Source organism: Mustela lutreola, chromosome 2 (genome assembly GCF_030435805.1).
Source record: "Mustela lutreola isolate mMusLut2 chromosome 2, mMusLut2.pri, whole genome shotgun sequence".
Taxonomy (NCBI): Eukaryota; Metazoa; Chordata; class Mammalia; order Carnivora; family Mustelidae; genus Mustela; species Mustela lutreola.
Window position 1 is genome coordinate 57,998,514 of NC_081291.1, and position 22,820 is coordinate 58,021,333.

Genomic DNA, 22,820 nt, shown 5'->3' on the forward strand with positions numbered 1-22,820 from the left:
CAGTTGTAGCCAGAATGAAAAGTCTTTCAAAAGGTCACATGAAGAAATGTGTATTTTAGCCTAATTGTTGCAGGGAAAAACCTTAAATGATTATGGTGATACACAAAAAAGCTAGCTGGCTTAACAGAAACACAACTTTGGTGGCTGTAGGTAAGACAAGAGAAGCCAGAAAAATAGGGAAACTACATGAACAGCTACTGCAAGAAACTAGGAGAGACCCAAAGATGTTTTGGGTCTTTGGGTCTCTCCTAGTTTCTAAAATACTATGCAGGGATATTAAGAAAGGAATGAGTTAGACATTTTGGAGACATAGCAAGACAGAGCCTGTAGGCTGGCAAATTCAGCAAAACACACAAAAAAACAAACAACAAAAAGGAACTCTAATTAAATTTGAACTTTGGAATAAACAATGAAAACTTTCTAGTATGTCTCATGCAACATCTGGGTCATACTTGAAGTCCTGTATTTTACCTGGCAATCCTACTTGCGGCCAATTATCCATGAATATGGTAATGGGAAATGAAGAAAAGGAAGGGAAAATGTCTAGGCATGAACAAAAGTTTCAGACCAAATGAAAAAGGCTTGGCTGGCAAAGCGGCAAAGACATGTGCTTACCTGCATTGTAACTAGTCTGTCATCCACCATCACCTCCTTTGTCAGAAAGTCTGCTCCTATTGTAGCTTTGTACTGATTACTGAACTTCTTGTTCACATACTGGTTCATGAGTGATGTCTTACCAACTCTGAAATTGGAGGAAAACCACAAATATAGGTCAACTAGGAAGGGACAGAAAACAGATTCTGATACTTGAAGCTCTGCAGACACGGGCCTATCTTAAAGAGAACAAGAACTGTGATCACAATAGAGAGCTGCCCCAGCCAACTGCCCAGCGTTACTCATTTGAGACTGTATTTTCTCCTGGGATGAAAACATGGGGTACAGATGTGGGCCAGATGTTGAAAAGCTGCTTGTAAGTTTTGGTACAAGCAACTCAGTAGAACCTAGTATTACTTTTCTCCTTCCAGAAAGATGTCAGCAAATACTCTCCTTCTAAAAGGAGCTACAGCAGTAAGATCACTCCACCATTCCAAAAATATCTCTGCTGTCTTGGGTGTCTCTCCTTTTAGGGGTTGCTACTCAGTCCAAGAAAGTAATAGCACAGGAGGAAGTCACCGGCTGCAAGGAGACATACACACCAGTCAGCCACCTGCTGCTTCGAAGTTTAAAATCTAAAGTGGAGAAAGAATCAATATTCCACACCAAATGAGAATTTCCTCAGAGTAAACTCCTCCAGAGGTGTTCTTCAGTAAGAAAACTCAGGAAGAGATGACATGTGGTGGTGGTGGGGGGGGTCTTTTGGTGATGAGATTAGTTAGGGCAGGCTGAAGACAATACAAAAGCCTTCAGAGTCAACGGGAACACCTTCCTCTCCCACTCCCATCCAAGTACTAACCAGGCCCGACCCTGCTTAGGCTTCCTCTCCCACTAACGAACATTCATTTTCATATGCAGAGGACGGGGAAGTACATTTATGGCTTAGGGCAGTGTTCTCCAACCCAGGCCATCTGGATCTGAATTTTCAGGGGGAAAAGCCAGGAGATCTGTAATCAAATAAAGGCCTGGTGATTCTTTCCAGGCAAATTTGGGGCTAAAACAGTACCTTTCAATCCTGACAGCACACCAGAGTCGTCAGGAGTAAGGGAGGGGAAGGGAGGGACAGAGACAGAGAGATGTGTGTATTTAAGTACTGCTAACTAGGCCCAACCCGCTGGTCTGGAAAAATGCTAACTTCTAAAAGGCTCCTCAGGCAATTAAAAAAACCGCCAGGGTAGAAAAACCATTTGCCTTTTTAAAGGGCAGGGAGCTTTAGGATAAGGCGGCACACCTGCATTTATTATTACTACTAAAAAAAAATACACAGCTTCTAGTTGGTCTAAGGTTTCAAAGGTCACTTCAGATGCTGAGTCTGAAAAGTCTTCCACAGAACCATAACAGCTACAGAAGAGCTGACTTAGTGGCAGATCTAGGATCAGAATCCAGTTCTCCAGACCCAGGTTCTTTGGAATATAGGCCCAAATCTGGCACAGCAGTGGGAGGATACTGCACGGCACATCCCAAACCCACGACTGGTAGGCATGAGGTCAGTGGCAACAAATGTACATAAACAGAACTCCCTTGTCTAACCAGCTCGGGAAAAAATCGGGGAAAAAGGGAATTCCATGAGACTATTCTTGAATTTAAACAGCTATCCTTTCCCCTAAATCATGCCAAAGAACAGGGAAGAAAGGGTTACAGAACAAGAGATCATTCAAATTGCTGCTGTGCCTGAAACAGCAGGAGACCTAGGGCCCTACTGCCCTGCTATTAGAGAAGAAACCGCCAAATGTCAGCACATAGGGTACCAGCTTCAAGGAGGTCACATTTAATCCTAGCCAACACATTAGTTCAAACAGTGAGAAACACTTACCCAGAATCTCCCAGGATGATAACCTTCAGCAACACTTTCTTCCTAGAGGTCATCCTTCAAACTGAAAGGAGAAAGGAGAAAGCACTCTGAGAGTGACAGAAATACGGAGGCAAACCACACCCCCCAGTGTAGGCATCAAAACAACCAAGAACCACTGAGCCCTGAACCTTTCCGTTGGCTATTTCCCTGCCATGCGGGGGGACTGGATGGAGAGCAGGATCAGTCATTAGAACTCTGGCCCCAAGCTGGTTAGAATAGTGAGACAGGCTCATCCTGCCTCTCAGAGCAGTCTAAAAGAACATATTCTCCTCTTGGATGTTGAGGAAATAACTGTTTACAAATAAAAAAGGTAGGTAAGGAAGTGGGTTCTGTAAAGCCTGTTGTTATTCTTCTACAGTTTGGGAGAACAAGGCAGTCAAAACTAGGTCTTAGAAAAGCTACTTAGTTTCATTTTTATTTATTTATTTGACAGAGAGATCACAAGTAGGCAGAAAGGCAGGCAGGGAGAGAGGGAGAAGTAGGCTCCCCACTGAGCAGAGAGCCCGACGCGGGACCTCGATCCCAGGATTCTGAGATCGTGCCCTGAGCTGAAGGCAGAGGCTGAACCCTCTGAGCCACCCAGGTGCTTCTAATTTTTATTTTTAAAAGAGGGTGTGTGTGGGGGGGATGTGGGGTGTGTGTGTGTGTGTGTGTGTAAAAGAGAAAGAGAGCGAGCGCACGCGTGTGCGCATGCAGGTATGCGCGCACACAACCGAGCTCACACACGGGGAGCAGCAGGCTCCCTGCTGGGCAAGAAGGCTGATGTGGGTGGGAATCGATCCCAAGACCCTGGGATCATGACCTGAGCCAAAGCAGATGCTTAATGGAGCCACTCAGGTGTCTCTTAGTTTGTTTTTTAACCACCTAGCTTTTAGAAGGCTGAGAGGCTGGCTACATGACTGTGACTTTATCTTGTTGGTAGTATTTGCTTCTGTAATAGTCTTAACATCTAATACTCCTTTGAGTGAATTAAGTGTTTGAACAGTCATTCCTGCCTTTTACTTAATATACCAAAAATCTGGGGCAAGTAATGCTGTAAAGAACATCTTTGAACTTCAGTTCAGGGATCATTTCCTTAGGACCCAGCAACAGCCATGGAGTGGGGGTGCGAGTGGGGGGCACAATCTCACAGTCAAATTCACAAGACTATCACAGGCCATACATTTACTTATACAGGCCATACCTGGCATGCACCTACTGAGAAGGAATGGGACAGGAATACAGCTTGTTGGCTGTTCTTTCAACAGTCCACACAGCAGATGGCTCAGGTATAGGGAGAGTGTGTTTGTTCAAGCCCTGACTTAAACCTGTTGAGAGGATCCAATCAGCTCTTTTAATAGCTGTACTGGTCCCTGGTGAGGAACACACACAGCCCAAAAGCCAATGTGCTCTGCAAAGCCCAAGCATGGGGCTGCATTGAGCGCTCACAGCCTCTCCCTGCCCAGATGCAATCACCAACCGGGAGACATTTTACCATGTAAGCCATAGCGCCCAGCAAGAGAAGTTGGCAGTCTGCCTTTATTGAGTTCCCCAGAAACAAAGTTGACCAAAGGTCAAATTTTCACACAGGCAAACAGGTTTTGTTAAACTTAACTTACAGATATTGTTTAGGAATGGGGTTACTGAATCAAAAGTATAAACATTTTCATGACTTCCACTAATTCACTTTCTTTCTTTCTTTCTTTCTTTCTTTTTTAAAGATTTATTTATTTGACAGAGATCACAAGCAGGCTGAGAGGCAGGCAGAGAGAGAGAGAGAGGCAGAAGCAGGCTCTCCACTGAGCAGAGAACCCGATGCGGGCTCGATCCCAGGACCCTGGGAGCATGACCTGAGCCGAAGGCAGAGGCTTTAACCCACTGAGCCACCCAGGCGCCCCATAATTCACTTTCTTGAAGGATTTTCCAAATTTATACTACAACCACTGTTGCAGTGGTTAATAACTGTACAAAACTTAAATAAGAAAATGACAATCTTACTGAAACAAAGAAAATCTGAATAAATGAAGAGCTATCTCCAATAGGAAGACTTAATGCAGAAATGTAAATTCTCCCCTACTGAAACAATCCCAAGGGTTTTTTTGGAACTTGAAATAATTCTTACTTGATGAATAATTTTATTCATCAAAATAAATTCACAGGAATCCCTCCCATTCCTCTCCTCTAAAAGAATAATGACAAGAGGAGAGAGGACTGGGACGCCTGGGTGGCTCAGTTGGTTAAGCAGCTGCCTTCGGCTCAGGTCGTGATCCCAGCGTCCTGGGATCGAGTCCCACATCCGGCTCCTTGCTCTGCAGGGAGCCTGCTTCTCCCTCTGCCTCTGCCTTCCACTCTGTCTGCCTATGCTCGCTCTCGCTTGCTCTCTCTCTGACAAATAAATAAATAAAATCTTTAAAAAAAAAAAAAAAAAAAAAGAGGAGAGAGGACTTGTCTTAACAGTCTTGGAAAGTATGTTATAAAAATACAGTATTAAAGTATGGGGCTGGAACAGGACTAAACAGAAACCCAGAAATGAATAATTTGGACAAAAATGCATTATAAAATTCGGTAGCAAAAGGATGAAAAAAAATTCACAAAATGAAGGCAGCCAGAAAAATCCTGAGAATTAAGATCCTTACACTTCATCCTCCAAAACAAAATGCCCTAAGGAGTAAATATTTAAATATAAAAATGAAGTTGAAAGGAATACAAATATTAGCAGGTTTTTCCTGGATGGGAGAATTAAAATAGCTTTAATTAATTAATTAATTAATTATTTTCTTTATGCTACCTTATTGTGACCTTTGGAGGAACACATTACCCTGAAACTGAAAAGGCTATTTCCACTTCGGAGAAAAATGTTAAGCTGCTGATTTTTCAAATAAGTTTTATCATTACAAAATTAGTCCTTATTCATCATGAAAGATACATGAATGAGGATTTCATTTTCACTTAGGGCCTGCACTCAACAGTGGATCTGAAGAAACCCAACACGTGGTTTCATCACCAGGATGTTAACGGCTTTATATTGGCAAAGTTTAGAGCTAGGTTCCTGCACTTAACTGTTCTCCAGGATCAAGAATGGGACACTGGTTTCTAGAAAAAAGTAAAGAAAAAACCAAACCAAACCAAACCAAACCTGAGCACAACTTTTGCTACAAGAAGCTGCCCAAGCTGCAACGGCTTTAAAATCTCCACTCACAGTTTCTTCGCTACTGATTTCCATAATCACCTTCATCAATTTCTGAAATTACTTCTTGAAATCCTACAAACTTAGGGGACACCTGGCTGGCACAGGTGGTACAGCATGTGACTCGATTTCAGGGTTGTGAGTTCTAGCCCTAGGCTGGGTGCAGAGTTTACTTAAAAAAAAAAAAGTTCCTACAAACTAGAAACTTGTAACTGGAAAACAGTTTCTAACACAGAGACCACTCCTTTTACAGGAGAAACTGAAACAGGCAAAGAGGAAATAAGAGCTGTGCAAGGTCCCTAGCCACTGTGTTCCTTGGAAATGAACATTTCTGATAATACCCATTAATCCATTTACATATATCTTCTAATTTTCAGAATAAGGTGTATTCAGAACACATTTCCTTCCTTCTGCTTTCAAACCAAGTCTCATCAGTGTGTTTTGGAGAGATTTCCTTGGAAGAACAAGCAATACTAACTACTTCATAGGCCGAATCCATTCTTTCCCCTCAAGTATAATTTTTTCTCGAATAATAAATCAAAAGCTAGAATTTTCCTGTTAGCCTGGAGCTATCACTCTCTTATCTCTGAAGCAGAGAAACCAACTGGCCATAAAGGTAGACACAACAAAGAAACCCCCATGTAGGTAAAAACGTCGGGAAAATAATATCCAAGGGTCTGGGCTGGGCAGGGCCAATGAGGTCAGAAAGGGTCCCACAGAGAGGTCAGGGGAGGACAGCGAGAACAAAGAATTGGTATGGGAAAAAGTGGAGGAGCAGGGAGGGAGTAGAAGTTGGCGGTCAGCAGGCCACTGCAAAGTGTGGCCAGTGCAGCTTTGTGTGGTGATCACAAACTCAAGGTGACTATGCTCCTGTGGAGGTGAGACTAGGGAGTTGCAGTATCAAGGAGTTGAAAGCAAAGCATGTGCAAAGCCACCACCACAACAGTGTAAAACACAGGAAATGAAGGTGAACCAGGTGTTGTATCATGTCCAAGATGACACAGCAATTGGGTGGCAGAGCTGGAATTGTTGAATGTGTAAGCCCAGGCCCCCAATACTCAACCGCCATGCCACTCTGTAGTATCAGCTCTCACCGCCAAGAGGATTCTGGTTCATCAGGGCTGGGGGATCAGTCCTTAAGGTGAGGGATTCTGAAAAGTTCCCTCTGGCAATTGAGGCGCACACACCAGATTTGGAACTCCTGACTTGGGGTCTGGAACTGCTGCTCTGATTTACGTATGTGTCTGATACAGTGACGGCACTGACATTAGAGATGCAAGGCTGCGGCAGTTAAACGGACTAGTGCTCAAGAACCCATTAACAATTTTATTTGCGTGGTGTTGCCAAGTTACGTACCTCTCTAGGTGGATCAGCTAGATCCTAATCAAACAACTGACTCTTCTGCTACTCTCTCTCTCTCCCCCACCCCCAATTAAAGTACTGAATTATAGAAAATTCAGAAAGGTACACAAAAGAATGAGCCAAAGACAAAAAGGCATCCACAATTTCAACTCTTAGAAACAATCCTATTAGCACCAGGGTTTAGGTCTAATTTTCCTTCAAATAGTTGAGATTATACTGTTACATCCTGTCTTTCTATATTAAATATCCTCCCATGCTCCTGGCATTAAGGTTACATGATACTGCAGCATATGGATAATCCCACTATTATTAAGCATGCAATTATTTTAAATTATGTATACAATCTGATCACACAAATGTGTTATCACTCAGCAAAACAGTAAGACTATTAAAGGCCCTTGAAATTTACTGACAGAATTATTTTCCAGAACAGCTTTATTAACACCCACGCCATCAGTGAACTAGAATTTCCATTTCGCCATACCTCAGCTATCATTAGCACAAATCATTGTTAATCATATAGATAGAAAAGAGGGTCAGGTCAGCTGGTTCCATCTGCATCTCTTAGATCAGCAGAGGTCAAGCATTTCAACCAGAAACCTCTCAGTTGTCTGCTGGTCTTTGCCTATTTTTACCTAATATAATGTGATTTATTGCATACATAGTCTACATATAGCATTGAGAAGGAAGCATCATGGGGATACAGATTTCAGAAGTTGTAGGCTTCTGAGCAGATTCAAAAGTACCATTCTAAACTATAACCAGCATGAAACCTCTCCATCCCATATTCTTCCAAGACTCCGTGCTATAGCTATACCACCTGACCATTAAAGAAGACCCAGAAGGGGTGAATGGGGTGGCTCAGTTGATGAAACGCCCACCTTCCACTCAGGTCAAGATCCGTTTCCTGAGATAGAGGCCCTGTGTCCCCCATATCCGGATCTCTGCTCAGCAGGGAGGCCAGCTTCTCCCTCTGGCCCTCCCCTAGCTTGCAGGCATACACACGCTCTCAAATCTTTTTTTTCCCCATCATTTATTTTTTATTTCTTTTCAGTGTAACAGTATTCATTGTTTTTGCACCACACCCAGTGCTCCATGCAATCCGTGCCCTCTCTAATACCCACCACCTGGTTCCCCCAACCTCCCATCCCCCACCCCTTCAAAACCCTCAGATTGTTTTTCAGAGTTCATAGTCTCTCATGGTTCACCTCCCCTTCCAATTTCCTTCAACTCCCTTCTCCTCTCCACGTCCCCTTGTCCTCCATGCTATTTGTTATGCTCCACAAATAAGTGAAATCATATGATAATTGACTCTCTTAGCTTGACTTATTTCACTCAGCATAATCTCTTCCAGTCCTGTCCATGTTGCTACAAAAGTTGGGTATTCATCCTTTCTGATGGAGGCATAACTCCATAGTGTATATGGACCACATTTTCCTTATCCATTGAAGGGCATCTTGGTTCTTTCCACAGTCTGGCAACCATGGCCACTGCTGCTATAAACATTGGGGTACAGATGGCCCTTCTTTTCACTACATCTGTATCTTTGGGGTAAATACTCGGTAGTGCAATTGCAGGGTCATAGGGAAGCTCTATTTTTTTTTTTTCAAAGATTTTATTTATTTATTTGACAGAGAGAGAGATCACAAATAGGCAGAGAGACAGACAGAGAGAGAGTTGAAGAGAAGCAGGGTCCCTGCTGAGCAGAGAGCCCTATGCGGGACTCGATCCCAGGCCCCTGGGATCATGACCTGAGCCGAAGGTAGAGGCTTAACCCACTGAGCCACCCAGGCGCCCCGGAAGCTCTATTTTTAATTTCTTGAGGAATCTCTACACTGTTTTCCAAAGTGGCTGCACCAACTTGCATTCCCACCAACAGCGTAAGAGGATTCCCCTTTCTCCACATCCTCTCCAACACATGTTGCTTCCTGTCTTGCTAATTCTCAAATTAAATCTTTAAAAAAAAAGACAACGCCAACCCCGCAGTCTCCTTGCCCTCAAAACCAATGAATTCAAGGCTCAGAGCGAGGTAGGCAAGCAATATGTGCTAAGGTTTTGGAAAAGGTCACAGGGAGGGAGCGGGAAGCCATATACTACCAACTGTGCTAGCCTCCAAGCTGAACAGAGTAACGTCTGCTGGAGGTAGATTCTTTCAAGTTTCCAAATGGAGTAATCTTCTTAGGGCCTACAGAGTGAAAGAGCAGAGCCTATGAAAGATCGAGAAATAAAGACCACTTTCCTGAGCACTCTGTGCTGGGCACTACACTACAGGTCATGCATTTAATCCTCACAACGAGGCTGTAAGGTCGAATTCTCATTTAACAGACAAGGAAACAGGAGTTTGCAGGTGGTCCCTGGATCTGTAAAAACACTCAGATACGAGATGGGAGCCCAGGACCAATTACAAAGTGCTTCATCTCAGTCGCTACACTGGGTTGATCACCAAGATCAAAAAGGCGTGTCATGCTTCAAAATAATCCACAGGGTGAGACGGAGTGCACAGCCCAAATGTGACGGGCTGGTAACAGGCTGAGCGATGGGTGCAAAGGCTGCCTGCACTGTTCACACTACTTTTGCACGTATTTGAGATTTTCCATAATAAAAAACTGTAAATGCAATTCATACTTCTAACAAATTAGAAAAATCTGAAGGAAAAAATAAAGTATGTATAAATTTATTTTCATTACTAAAAATACAGTGACAAACTTTTATGGCTTGATAATCATCTTTGGTTATCCGTGATAATTAGCCTTTGGTTTGAGGGCAAGCATACTGTTAGTTTTGCCACAACAGAAATCTTAGGTTAGAAACATCTGGCACATACCTTCTAAAAAGGAAGCCTAAATAAAAAACTATGTTATGACTTTGGTAATAACCTTTTTTTGAAAAAAATATTTTATTTATATTTTGGTGGGGGGGGGGGCAGAGAATGAGCAGGACAGACGGAGAAGCAGCAGACTCCCTTTCGAAGAGAGAGCCTGTCCAGGGGCCTGATCCCAGGACCCTGATGAGATCATGACCTGAGCTGAAGGCAGCCACTTAAATGACTGAGCCAGTTAGGAGACCAAGAAGGTTTTTTTTTTTTTTTTTTGGTAGTAAGGAGTCTCTATGCCCAACATGGGGTTTGGACCCACAGCTTTGAGATCAAGAGTCATGTTCTACCAACTGAGCCAGGCAGGCCCTCCAGAAGTAACTTGTTTTAAGATCAGTTTGAGAGAGAAAGTGAGAGATCCGGATAGTATGAATTTGGATTCCTCCAACAGAGCAGCTTAAGATGGAAAGAGAAAAGCTTGAACAAGAGGATTTTTCTTTTTCTTTTCTTTTTTTTAAGTAAACTCTACCCTTGAACTCACGATTCCAAGATCAAGAGTCCCATGCTCTGCTGTGTGAGCCAGCTGGTGCCCCAAGAGCAGATTTTCAACAAACAGTATCACCCAGCCAACTCCAATCCCAATGGCTAAAAGGCACTATATAAAGGTTCTAGAGTAGCAGGAGACAGCCATAAAATGTCATAAAGGTAAATAAAAACAATTCTGAACAGCATCTCTAAGCCAGGAGGTGGAAGGAAGTTATGCTGGCTACAGAAGGTAGGTTTGCTTCATGGGAACAGGAACCACAGGTAACAAGAGAAGGAAAACTAGCTACACAAAGGCCTAAGATAAAAAATTACCAAGTGTGTCTCCTGAAAACTCACAGTGTGCTTGTCTTCAGGCTAAGCATCTTACCTGTATCATCTCATCTGGGTAAGCATGAAGATTAAGATAACTTAGTGTTACTTTTGGACAGGTTAAGGGTGTTCATTGTGTCCTTTGGGGATGGGAGTTGGGAGCGTGACTACTTTAACAATCCAAGGGTTAGCAAATCCAGGAAATACTCTACTAAAAAAAGTGGGGTTGGGGGGAAAGGACAGGGGCGTAACAGATTGCCTGAGTTAAAAATGGCTTCAAAATTCTAGGCCCAGAAGAAAGGCAAGAAAATAACATCTCAAATGATGTTCTGAAAGCTCCCAAATTAAAACTGAAGCCATAATTTTTTTTAAAAAGATTTTATTTATTTATTTGACAGAGACAGACAGACAGACAGGGAACACAAGCAGGGGGAGTGGAAGAGGGAAAGGCAGGCTTCCCGCTAAGCAGGGAGCCCAATACGGGGCTTGATTTCAGGACCCCGGGACCATGACCTCAGCCAAAGGCAGATGTTTAACATCTGAGTCACCCAGGTGCCCCTGAAGCCTAATTTCAAATGGTAGCAAAAATGTCCCTCCAATAAGGAAGTGAAAAAAATGGAAGCTGGAAGCTGGAGTTGTTTGGAAACCCCATGATCAAACGGTCCACATGGACCAGAACTAGGTCCAGATCCAGGAACGTGAATGGGAGAAGAATGCAGTCACTGCCACATACTTCCAGGAGGGGATGCAAGGTTCCAGAGAGGAGGATGCTCATCTGGGCAGGGGCAGGAGTGGAAAGACTGCCAGCCTGGAAGCAGGAGGGCAGAGGATGAGTGGGGGCCTTTGACCAAACCCCTTTCTGTAGAATCATGAAGTCACTTTGGGGGAAGCTTGGGGAAATGCTGGTGTTCTAGAAACTCAGACAACAGGCTCAGATTGGAAAGCAGAACTTATCAACTGGTTGGTATGGATGATCACTACCTCCGAATGCACAACAGACATTTAAGAAAGTGAGGCACCTTTTTACTTTGAACTAGCCTTTGTCTTGTTTTTACTGAATAAAGTCACTTGCCTGGGTCTGGAGCACCTTCCATCCCCTTCATCGGCTAAGTTCTAATACCCTTCATTCAACACAGGTGTATGTCAGAATAATTCTAAAGTCTTAAACCTAGTTTCTCTACTCCTAGAGTTTGAAGTGAGTTTTTTTCTTTCCCTTTCAGGATGAACGCTGCCTTCAGCAGGAAGCCTACTCTAGCTTCCCCAGGGACCAAGACAGATTCCAGCCTTCCTTCCACCAGTTTCCACTACATCCACCCAATAAATGAAGAGATACTGTGGATAGGGCTAAACTGTGACTAACCCAAAGTGGAATCTGCCCAAAGAGGAAGCCTACACCTGGGACATGGACAGCTAGGGGCAGTGGGCAGGCCCTGTGGAATTTCTTGCCGTGCTGAAGCAGTTTGTACTCTGGAAAGTTTAAGAGTCACTGGTTTAACAGAGTCCAGGATCTGGACTGAAACATGTATTTCCAAGTCTAGGAATAATACAAGCTCAGTTGAATTTTATCATATTCCCCTTTCCTCCTAAATAGAGAACCTGGAATAATCTTGCAGTCAAATTCTACCCCCCCCCCCAGTTTTTAAGTAAAGGGGTACACCTGGGTGGCTCAATCAGTTGTGTCTGCCTCTGGCTTGGCTAAATGATCCCAGGGTTCTGGGACTGAGGTGTTTTTTTTGTTTTGTTTTGTTTTTGTTTTTGTTTTTGTTTTAAGATTTTATTTATTTATTTGACAGACAAGAGATCAGAAGTAGGTAGAGAGGCAGGCAGAGAGAGAGATGAGGATACAGGCTCCCTGCTGAGCAGAGAGCCCGGTGTGGGGCTTGATCCCAGGACCCTGGGATCATGACCCAAGCTGAAGGCAGAGGCTTTAACCCACTGAGCCACCCAGGCACCCCCCCACCTCAGTTCTACACATCAGCATCCTTGCTCAGCAGGGAACCTGCTTCTCCCTCTGCCTGACACTGCCCCTGCTTGCGTACTTTCTCACAAATAAATAAAATCTTTATAAAAAGTAAAATACAAATTTTTAGTAAAATCTACCCCAACGTGGGGCTTGACTTCAAGACCCCAAGATCAAGAGTCTCGAGCCAGCCAGGTGCTCTTATTTTTTAGAGAGACACTGGATTTAGCTGTATCTCAAATTTCACGGCTAACTAAGGAATGCTTGTTTTTGCTAGGATTTTATGACTTCGGTCTAGATGCCTGTGCTAAAATGGGAATTTCAGCATTCACCGGACACATAGGGCTACGGTATAAAGAAAGGGTAGTAACAGATGGCTGCGCTTGTCTTCTAGAGGTTTGTTGTCTGGCAGGCAGGAAGACCATCATTTCACAGGGCAGTATAAGTAACAGTACTTTAAGGGAGAGAACACTTATCAGCAGAAATACTAGAACATTTTCAAAAGCAAGACTGAGCAGCTGTACATGCAATGCCTGAGAAGGAGTGTCCACTGCTGTCAAAACTAATTGGTCAGAATGGTTAACTTGTTTGCCATCTCTTACAAGCTTCAGAGAAGTTCTCAGGAAGCCCAGTGAGAAATGTTACAGGACTGAAGTGAGAAGGAGCAAGGCTCTGAAGCGTCAGGTCTGAGACGCCGGTGGACCACCAGAGGGATCAAAAGGGGCTGTCTGGGCCTGAGAGCATGAAGCCACCAAGGCTGGAGCTGGCACACAAAAGCTAGAGCCCAGCCTGCCATGGGCACTCTCCACAACCATGCGAGGCAGGTACCTAGCCTAGCCTAGCCTTGAATTTCTCCAGAACATGCATCATTTCTACCCCATATGCCCTGTATCTCTCATGTGTGTGCCACCCCACCCCCGGGGCCACACTCCCTGCACGTACCCACTTCATGTACCAGGAGCCTGCTCATCTGGGAGAGGGCAGCAACGTCTAGGCAGTCTGGACAGCCAGTCCTCCCGGGCACCACTCCCCAAACGCCAGAGCATCTGGGTCCCAGGGCCCCCTTTCATCATACTGAACAGTAACTTCCAGCGCATCTGCCTGCCACCCGAATGCGGACAGACCAAGGCAGTCTCTCCTCCACCCCCAAATCCCCAATTCCAATAGCACACCCCACAGGAGGGCCTGGTAAACTACTACTGTATCCAGCATGGTAGTTACTGAGCGCAGGTGGCTACTTAAATGAAGTTAAATAGGGCCAAATACAGTTCCCCAGCCATACTAGCCACATTCTAAGTGCGTGACAGCCATCTGTGGCTGGCACTTACCATACTGGACAATGCAGATATAGCATATTTCCATCAGCATAGGAAGTTCTATAGTATAGTACCAGTCTAAATACTCCTGGAACCTTTCCCTAGGATTAATACACAGTCCTCAAACATCTTAAATCTCAATTTATGGCCATTCCTTGTTTCATTACCACCTTATCTTCTGTCTGCTTTTTTTTTTTTTTTTTTTTTTAAGATTTTATTTATTTATTCAAGATAGAGTGTGAGAACAAAGAGTAAGTGAGTGTGCGCATGCACACTTGAGTGGGGGAGAGGGAGAAGCAGGCTCCCCATGGAACAGGAAGCCCGATGTGGGGCTCGATCCCAGGACTCTGGGATCATGACCTGAGCTGAAGGCAGAGGCTTAACTGACTGAGCCACCCAGGGACCCTGTCTTTCATTCTTAACAACTAATAAAAATACTTGTTCTTCAACAGCAAACTATAGATACTACTTAATGTCTGAATTTTTCATTAGAACACCACAGCAGGATAATGCTGCATCATAACCACTTCATAGTATCTGTGGCCATTTGTCCTGGCAGACCAGGGGTGCACAAACACTATACGAGGTTCTCTGCAACCCGTCAAGGGGAAAGTTCAGTTAATGGTTTCACACACCAGCTTATAGGAAAGGAAGTGAGTACAGGAACAAAGGAATGCTCAAATCCGAGAATGCGATACTGTCGATAACATAAGGAACACTGAGGACACGAAACTGATGGCACTGATCAACTGGAACAGCCCTGACAGATTTCTTGCCCAAGTAAGATGAAATGATGAAACATCAACCAAATCTTAAAATTCTTCTCTGAGAAGGTGGGAAACTCTGCCAGTGACAGTTTAGACAGTTTCATCAGACTGGAGAAGGTCCTGTTAGGAACTGTATGCAATTCTGTGCGGCAGGCACATGTATTTTACTCCCTAGTACTTTCACAGGAACCATGGTGAACTGAGGTGTTTCATATAGTTAGATTTATATTCCAAAACAATTCCTTCCTAACTCCTTCTCGAAACAAGATGTCAAAGTAAAAGAAATCCAGTCTGGCAAATGATAAACTAGCTCCACACTGGAACTTTTAAAAAATTAATTTATTGTTTCAGAGAGAGAGAGAGAGAGAGAGATTGAACATGAGCAGGAGGGGTAGAGGAAGAGAGACAATCCCAAGCAGACTCTGTGCTCAGGGCAGAGCCCAACTCAGGGCTTGATCTCACAACCCTAAGATCACGACCTGAGCTGAAACCAAAAGTCAGATGCTTAACCTAACTAACTGTGCCACCCAGAGATGCCCCCACACAGGAATTTTTTAAAGCTCTAAAATAAGTATAACAAATAACGTAAATGTAGTATCATACCTGTTCAGGTTAGATGTCAAAAAGTTAACTCCCACCACTCAATGGACACACGACCCAGAAGTCCCAAACAGGGAAACCTAGGCAATGCTGTATGGTACTGCCACTAAGAAAAAAGTCAAAGAGGCAGGGTGAGTTACATCAGATGGAAAACAGATGTGTCCTTTTCCCTCCCAGTAGAGGAAGGATGGAGACTAATGGCAGACAGATTCAACCAGAAAGACAAGACAAACCAAGACAAACACTGTTCAAATGCAGGTGAGGTGAAGAGCCTCACTAAAGCCAGGCAGCCTACAGGTCCCCATCTTAACACAAACAGCGGCCAGAAGTCATGGCACACTATACATGTCAAGGCTGCATTAGCACCCTCTCTCCTCTCTAGCATTCCTGCTATTCTCCCATGAATACACCCCAATCAGGGCTCTCTCTGTATGGCAGCCCACTCCTCACACATTTAACTGAAGGGTAAGAGGACTCTCAATGGCTGCTGGGTCTTCAGGATATCCAAGAACTCTTTCATTACTGAAGGTATTCCCGTTTCACTGAAAAGGTAAACTTCAATTTCAATTCTTTCACCACCACACCACACCTACCCCACCTCTCCAAAGAATAAGAGCCTTTAAAAAAAAGAGGGGGGGGTGCCTGGGTGGCTCAGTGAATTGAGCCTCTGCCTTCAGCTTGGGTCATGATCTCAGGGTCCTGGAATCGAGCCCCGCATCAGGCTTTCTGTTCTGTGGGGAGCCTGCTTCTCCCCTCTGCCCCTCCCCGCCACCTGCCTGCCTACTTGTGATCTCTGTCAAATAAATAAAAATCTTTTGGGGGGGGGGGAAGACAACAGGCACAAAATGAAGTCACTTAGGCTAAACCCAGCATCACCAAATTGAGACTTAATTATAGTTCTGGCCGCTCCCAGAAATGGAATCTTAAACCAGTCAGTCCGGAATTACCTGGTCAACACTGGTGAGGTAACCTGCCTGACAGACCCCAGCTGTAGCCCATAGGAGATCTCCTCACAGCCAATCCACTTATTACTAGTGTAACTTCCCTGTCCCACTCTCTACTGCCTAAAGAAGTCTTTTTATTTTGTACAGCTCCTTGGAATTCCCTTCTTTGCTAGATGGGACGCTACCTTATTCATAGCTTCTTGAATAAAGCCAGAAAGATCTTGAAAACTTACTCAGCTGAATTTTCTTTTTAACAGATCAAAGGAATCAGAAACTGTGGCTATATAGCATTTCTCTCTCTCTCTCTGATATTAGAAGGAGGGTGGGGAAGTTACCCATAGGGGAAATACAAGTCAGAGCAACAAACTCTTACCCAATGTGTATGGTTCTACAGACTTTTAAACCCTTGATTCTTTCTTCAAGTCAGATACTAGGAATGCAGGAATACCGCAAGTCTGAGAACTTATCTGAAGGGCTGAAGCTCAGTGGCTGTCATCCTCAGAAGAGATACTCAAAGTAGAAAATGCTTTTAAGTACATTAGCTTTAAGGGGCGCCTGGATGGCTCAGTTGGTTAAGCATCCGCATTCGGCTCCGTATCCTGGGATCGCACCCGCACTGGCCTCCCTCCTGCTTCTGCCTCTGCCCCTCCCCTTGTGTGCTCTCTCTCTGACTCTCTCTCTCAAATACATAAAATCTTAAAAAAAAAAAAAAAAAAAAAAAAAAAAAAAAAAAAGAAAAGAAAAAACTTCATATGATGTCTCCAAAATACATGAACAGATTAAGCCTAATATGCAATCACTGGGATTTAAATTCAGAAAAGCCTTACTACCCAAACCATTTTTAAACAAGCATTCAAAAAGTTGAATGTGGAAGAAAAGAAGTAAAACAGTACTACAGATTTTCACATTCTGTAAGCAAATCTGAAATTAAAAGCAGCATGGGATGTCTCTAGTGGGAAACTATGCATTATTTAGACTCTAAATCTAGAGCACTTTCTTTTGTGCTGACTCCAGCCCTCCCCTGCTGGTGACCCAACTACAAGTCCTGGAGAACCCCTGTCTATGGATACGCAAATGAATTCTAGCTGGAGAATTCTATTTCCCCTGGGCAAGAGCCAGTTTCGTGCTCATGTGCATATTCCTTTCAACTCTACTGACCTACACTTAATGTCTGTTCTTTGTATTCTTTGGTTGTAACATTTTCCCCATTTTCTCAATTAATGAGATAAAATCTTTGACATGTATTCATTTCGTATTTAAATGACAGTATGATCTTACCTCTTCTTGAGAACTACCATAATCTTAACAGCTAACATTTCTAACGAAGTTTTAAGTGTGTTTGGTTTATCTTCAGAGGCAAAAAGCAATACTCGTAAGAAGAGAATGGGGAGAGTGTTGAGATTCCTAATACTCCAAAGCTGGTCATACAAAGGTCGGTCGGAATGCTATGACTTCAGGAGTGTTCTCAATACTATTCTCCAAAAGCAGCTCAGATCTGCTCCGTATTCAGATGCAAGACAAACTGGGACAACAGACAAACCAAGGGCTTTGGGACCCAAGAAGACCCGAGAAGCTCTAGTTCAAATCAGGGCTTTTAAACTTACTAGTTGGGCAAGTTGAGGTAAATAATCTGTCCTCCATGGGCCTTTTATAGTAAATTCCTACATCTGTAAAAAGTGGATAGTTTTATCTTTCCGTGCTTCTGAGAATGAAGATATAAAGGAACCAGAGACACCAATGACTGACAGCTCATTACTATTAGGCCCAGTATCTCCCCACCTCTTCAATTTCTGGAGCTATTATTGGTTCCTGGTAAAATGGAGTAAAAAAAGTCCCTTATTCACCCAGTACAACATTCTTCAGTTCAATTCTTCAACCAATGCAATTACAGAACATATTTTAGTCTTCACTCTCTGTGTTGAGATGAGCCCCACAACTGAGGAAATTTTCCAAATACAGAACTTAAAATTAAAACATATCCTTTCTAATGAACTCTGTAACTACCTTTTACAAAGGGAGTCCAGCCACACCCAGAGATGAGAGACTCCAGAGGGAAGAAAGCCCAGGCTCAGGAAACTCCTTAAAATCACAAAGTTCTCAAATTTTTCATGGAAAAGAGGAGCCGGGTAATTATTTGCCTTATGTTAAAAAAAAAAAAAAAAGTAATGTGTACTTGGATTTTTAGGAAGAGAAGGATAGAGGATTTGTCTTCCAAATTTTATTTTTCTTAAGTTAACACTGATTCTTTCTTAAGGCATTCATTTGACAGCAGAAAGAGCCAGGTCAGGAAACATGGGAGACAGATGGGGGTGAGGAACCCCCCATCATTTTAGAGCTGGCTAAGTACAGGCATGCTCACATAATGGACAGATGACTGGGCAACTGACTGATAACTGGCTTATTTATGACCCCTACAATTTCTGACTCTCCAGTGTATCTGGTGAAGGACACAGATGATAAATGTAAATGCCCCCTGGGTATCTAACAGAGACCCTGAGCTTAGTTTAAAATTTAGTCCTATTTCAAGGTTGTCAGAAATGTGGGCTAAGCAGATTTCCTAGGTATCACACCAAAAGCACAACATGTAGAAGGACTAACAGACTGAACTTCATCAGGATTAAGAACTTCTGCTCTTCAAAAGATGCTGTTAATACAGTGAGAAGACAAAGATGGAGAAAATATGTGCAAACCACGTATCCGACAACAGACTTAGAACTCTAAAACTCAGTAAGAAAACAACCAACTCAATAAATAAGCTAAAGAGTAACCAGATAGTTCACCAAAGATCCCATGAGATAAAACTATCAACATGCCTGAACGGCTAAAAAAATATTTTTTAAAAAAATATTTTGTTTATTTATTTGACAGAAATCACAAGTAGCCAGAGAGGCAGAAAGAGAGAGAGAGAGGGCAGGGAAGAAGGCTCCCCGCTGAGCAGAGAGCCTGATGGGGCTCGATCCCAGGACCCTGAGAACATGACCTGAGCTGAAGGCAGAGGCTTAACCCACTGAGCCACCCAGGTGCCCCTGGTTAAAAAAAAATTTTATGACCATACGAACTACTGGTGAAGATATGGAACTGGAAGATGTGGAATAATATTGCTGGTGGGAATGTAAGACAGAAAAAACATTTTAAGAATTAAAAATACATTTTGGGGTGATGAAGATATGTTCTGGAATGAAAGAGTTATGTCGGTTGCACAATCCTGTGAATATACTAAAAAGCACTAAAATATGGGACACCTGGGTGGCTCAGTCAGTTAAGCATCTGCTTTGGCTCAGGTCATGATCCCAGGGTCCTGGGACTAAGTCCCACATTGGGCTCTCTCTACTCAGCAGGAGCCTGCTTCTCCTCTGCCAGCCACTCCCCCTGCTTGTAATAAAATAAAATAAAAATAAAATCTTTTTTTAAAAAGTGCTAAAATGAACCTTGAAGGAATGACAACGATTCCCCTCCTAAGTATCTACCATTAAGGCATATGTCCAGACAAAGACTTGTACACAAATGTTCACAGCAGGGTTATACGTAACAGTCAAAAACTGGAAGCAAATGTTCATCACTTGGAGAATAAACTGTGACCCACCTTTATAAAGGAATAAGATTCAGCTACAAAAAGGAATGAACTATTGACATTTAACATGGATGGAACTCAAAATGATGTTGAGTAAAAGAAGCCAGACACCTCTCCCCTAAAAGTACATCTACTGTACGTGCATATACATAATGTATAAATGCAGATTCCACTTAAATGAAATACCAGAAAATGTGAACTAGAAAGCAAGTCAGTAGTGGTCCGGGAATGGGTAAGGAAGGGGCAGTAGGCAGGAGGGAGGATTTATAAAGGGGCTTAGGAGACTTTTGGGATAATGGACTGATCATCTTGATTGGGGTGACAGTTTCAGAGACAGACGCATAAATCAAAACTCAACATGTATAGTGTAAACATGTACAGTTTATTATATGGCAATTATACCTCAATTAAGCTGATCTATAAAAAAGAGAAGGTGGGGGCATCTGGGTGGCTCAGTGGGTTGAAGCCTCTGCCTCAGGCTCAGGTCATGATCCCAGGGTCCTGGGATCAAGCCCTGCTTTGGGCTCTCTGCTGCGTGAGGAGCCTGCTTCCTCCTCCTCTCTCTCTGCCTATCTGTGATCTCTGTCTGCCTGTCAAATAAATAAATAAATAAATAAAACCTTTAAAAAAAAAAAAAAAAAGGAAGGTGATCAGAGGTTATCTGCAGATATTTGAGGGGATGACACGGAAGAAGCAGTGACCTTGCGACACTTCCCACTTCATTCAGGATGTCAAATCTGGGCTCCGGTAAAGGCTTTTCTTAATTTTCTGCAGCACACACATTTGTCACGTGTTCTGTTAGCAGTTAAGAGTCACATTACATACAGAAACCTTCCACCCACCCAAATCTGTCCAAGGGGAACATTCTCTCCTGTTCTCAGACTCAAAATTATTTCCATGTTCCTCTACCCTAAGCATTACATCTGATCTAGTCCTACCCATAACTAATCTTCCCCAAGCCTCTTCTTTTCATTTGCACAACTCCAGTTTGAATCCTCATTACTTCCTGACTATTTCCTCAGCCTCAGAGCTGCTCTGCTCTAGTTAGCCTGCTTTGCTATAAATACACGGTGTTCGCTACCACAGTCAGAGCTCCTTGGACTAACTCTTCCAGCCCTGCCAGGCTTGGCCCCAGCTCCCTTTTCGTCTATTTGCTTACCACATCCGACTTCTCCTTCTACCATAACCTGCCTCTCTGTACTTCCCCCGCCCCAGCACCTACAAGGAGCATCTCTGCTGCACCATGACCCAAACCCAGCAACTCCTGAGAAGACTAGAGGTAAACAACTGATGGAAGAGAATACCCACTAGGATGACTATAATCAAAAGGACAGGCACTAACGAGCGCTGATGAGCAATGCAGAGACACAGGACCCCACATGCTGTTGGGCGAAGGTGAACCACCCTGCACAAGGCTGGCAGTCCCTCAGAAAGTTAAACAGAGAATCACCCTATGACCCAGCAATTCCATTTCTGGAGACAAACCCAAGAGAAATGAAACGAAACATACATCCCCACAAAAACCTGCACACAAATGTTCACAGTGTCATTATTCACAGTAGCCAAGAAAGAGGAAACCACCTAACCGTGTAGAGCATTTGGTGATGAACAGAGACAAGCTCTGAGTAAGTATAATCACTGGACCCTTGGGGAACCTGAAGAAATCAAAAAGGGAGAGATGAGAGGCCATGAGGCGTTCCACAGAGATGACAACCTTCCCTCCCATTAAGCTGGGCTGGAAATGAATCCCCTGAGATTCTCTCCAGTATCCTTCTGGTAATTCTTTCCAGCCAGTCCACGTGAGTGATGAGTAGTGCCGAGACAGTCTGGACTGCACACACTGTTCCCATCCCCAGAAAGAAACAGCTCTCTTAGCCACAACTTTCTCATTTTGCCTAACTCAGTCCCCTTCCAGTGCTCTAGACTCTTCCACTTCTGACTCTGCCAGGGACACTGCTTCCAACCAGAAGGGCCTTCCTGCCTCTTTCTCCCACCCACCCTCCCTAACCCACCTCAAAAAACAAGGCCTCCTGGGGCACCTGGGTGGCTCAGTGGGCTGGGCCTCTGCCTCTGGTCATGATCTCAGGATCCTGGGATCAAACCCCGCATCAGGCTCTCTCCCCCCACCCCGCCTGTCTCTCTGCCTACTTGTGACCTCTCTGTCAAATAAATAAATGGAATCTTTTTTTTTTTTAAGATTTTATTTATTTATTTGAGAGAGAGACAGTGAGAGAGAACATGAGCGAGGAGAAGTTCAGAGAGAGAAGCAGACTCCCCGTGGAGCTGGGAGCCCTATGCGGGACTCGATCCCCGGACTCCGGGATCATGACCTGAGCCGAAGGCAGTTTTCCAACCAACTGAGCCACCCAGGCGTCCCTAAATGGAATCTTAAAAAAAAAAAAAAAAAAGCCTCCTAAACTGAACAAATCTGTCATCACTTGGTCTCTCTACCTAAACAAGCAAAAAATTAACATCAATACTGATGTGCTCCACTGAATAGACATTTGAAAACGGCAGCCTCGGTATATAAGAAATGTTTATATAGCTGTTTAACAGCTAAGTTCTTAGGGGTCCCTGGGTGGCTCAGTCAGTTGCATGTCTGACTCCTGATTTCAGCTCAGGTCATGATCTCAGGGTCATTGAGTTCAAGCCCTGCACTGGGCGTAGAGTCTACTTAAAAAAAAGAGAAAGAGAGAAGAAAAAAGAGGAATACAGAAGGAATGACTGAAATAAAAAAAAAAATCATTTTGCATTCCTTAATGAAAATGAAAGATTCAGGTCAAGGTCATCAATGATGCTAATGCCCCAGGTGAAAGGTGGATGGGAAACTAAAGATCTACATGTCACCAAAACAGCACCTCAAGAGATCACTTCCTAATCACAAGAGGTTGCAAAGGACACATACACAGCTGTCACCATCTTAATATAGTGATTAAACTTACCTTCACTAATAGTGGGACA

At 43.6% G+C, this 22,820-nt stretch overlaps 1 protein-coding gene across 2 annotated transcripts in view; it reads right to left on the minus strand.

Moving 5' to 3' along the window:
• Positions 1-22,820, minus strand: part of RAB7A (RAB7A, member RAS oncogene family) — a 73,607-nt gene that overhangs the window by 17,109 nt on the left and 33,678 nt on the right. Inside the window, exons 2-4 of one of the 2 annotated variants that reach the window (XM_059161898.1) lie at positions 15,348-15,450; positions 2,468-2,528; positions 616-742 (exon numbers count right to left, since the gene is read on the minus strand). In XM_059161898.1, coding sequence (XP_059017881.1) covers positions 616-742; positions 2,468-2,520 — 180 coding nt within the window. In that variant the 5' untranslated portion in view covers positions 2,521-2,528; positions 15,348-15,450. The remainder of the gene's footprint in view (positions 1-615; positions 743-2,467; positions 2,529-15,347; positions 15,451-22,820) is intronic. The other variant, XM_059161897.1, reaches the window with a different exon arrangement.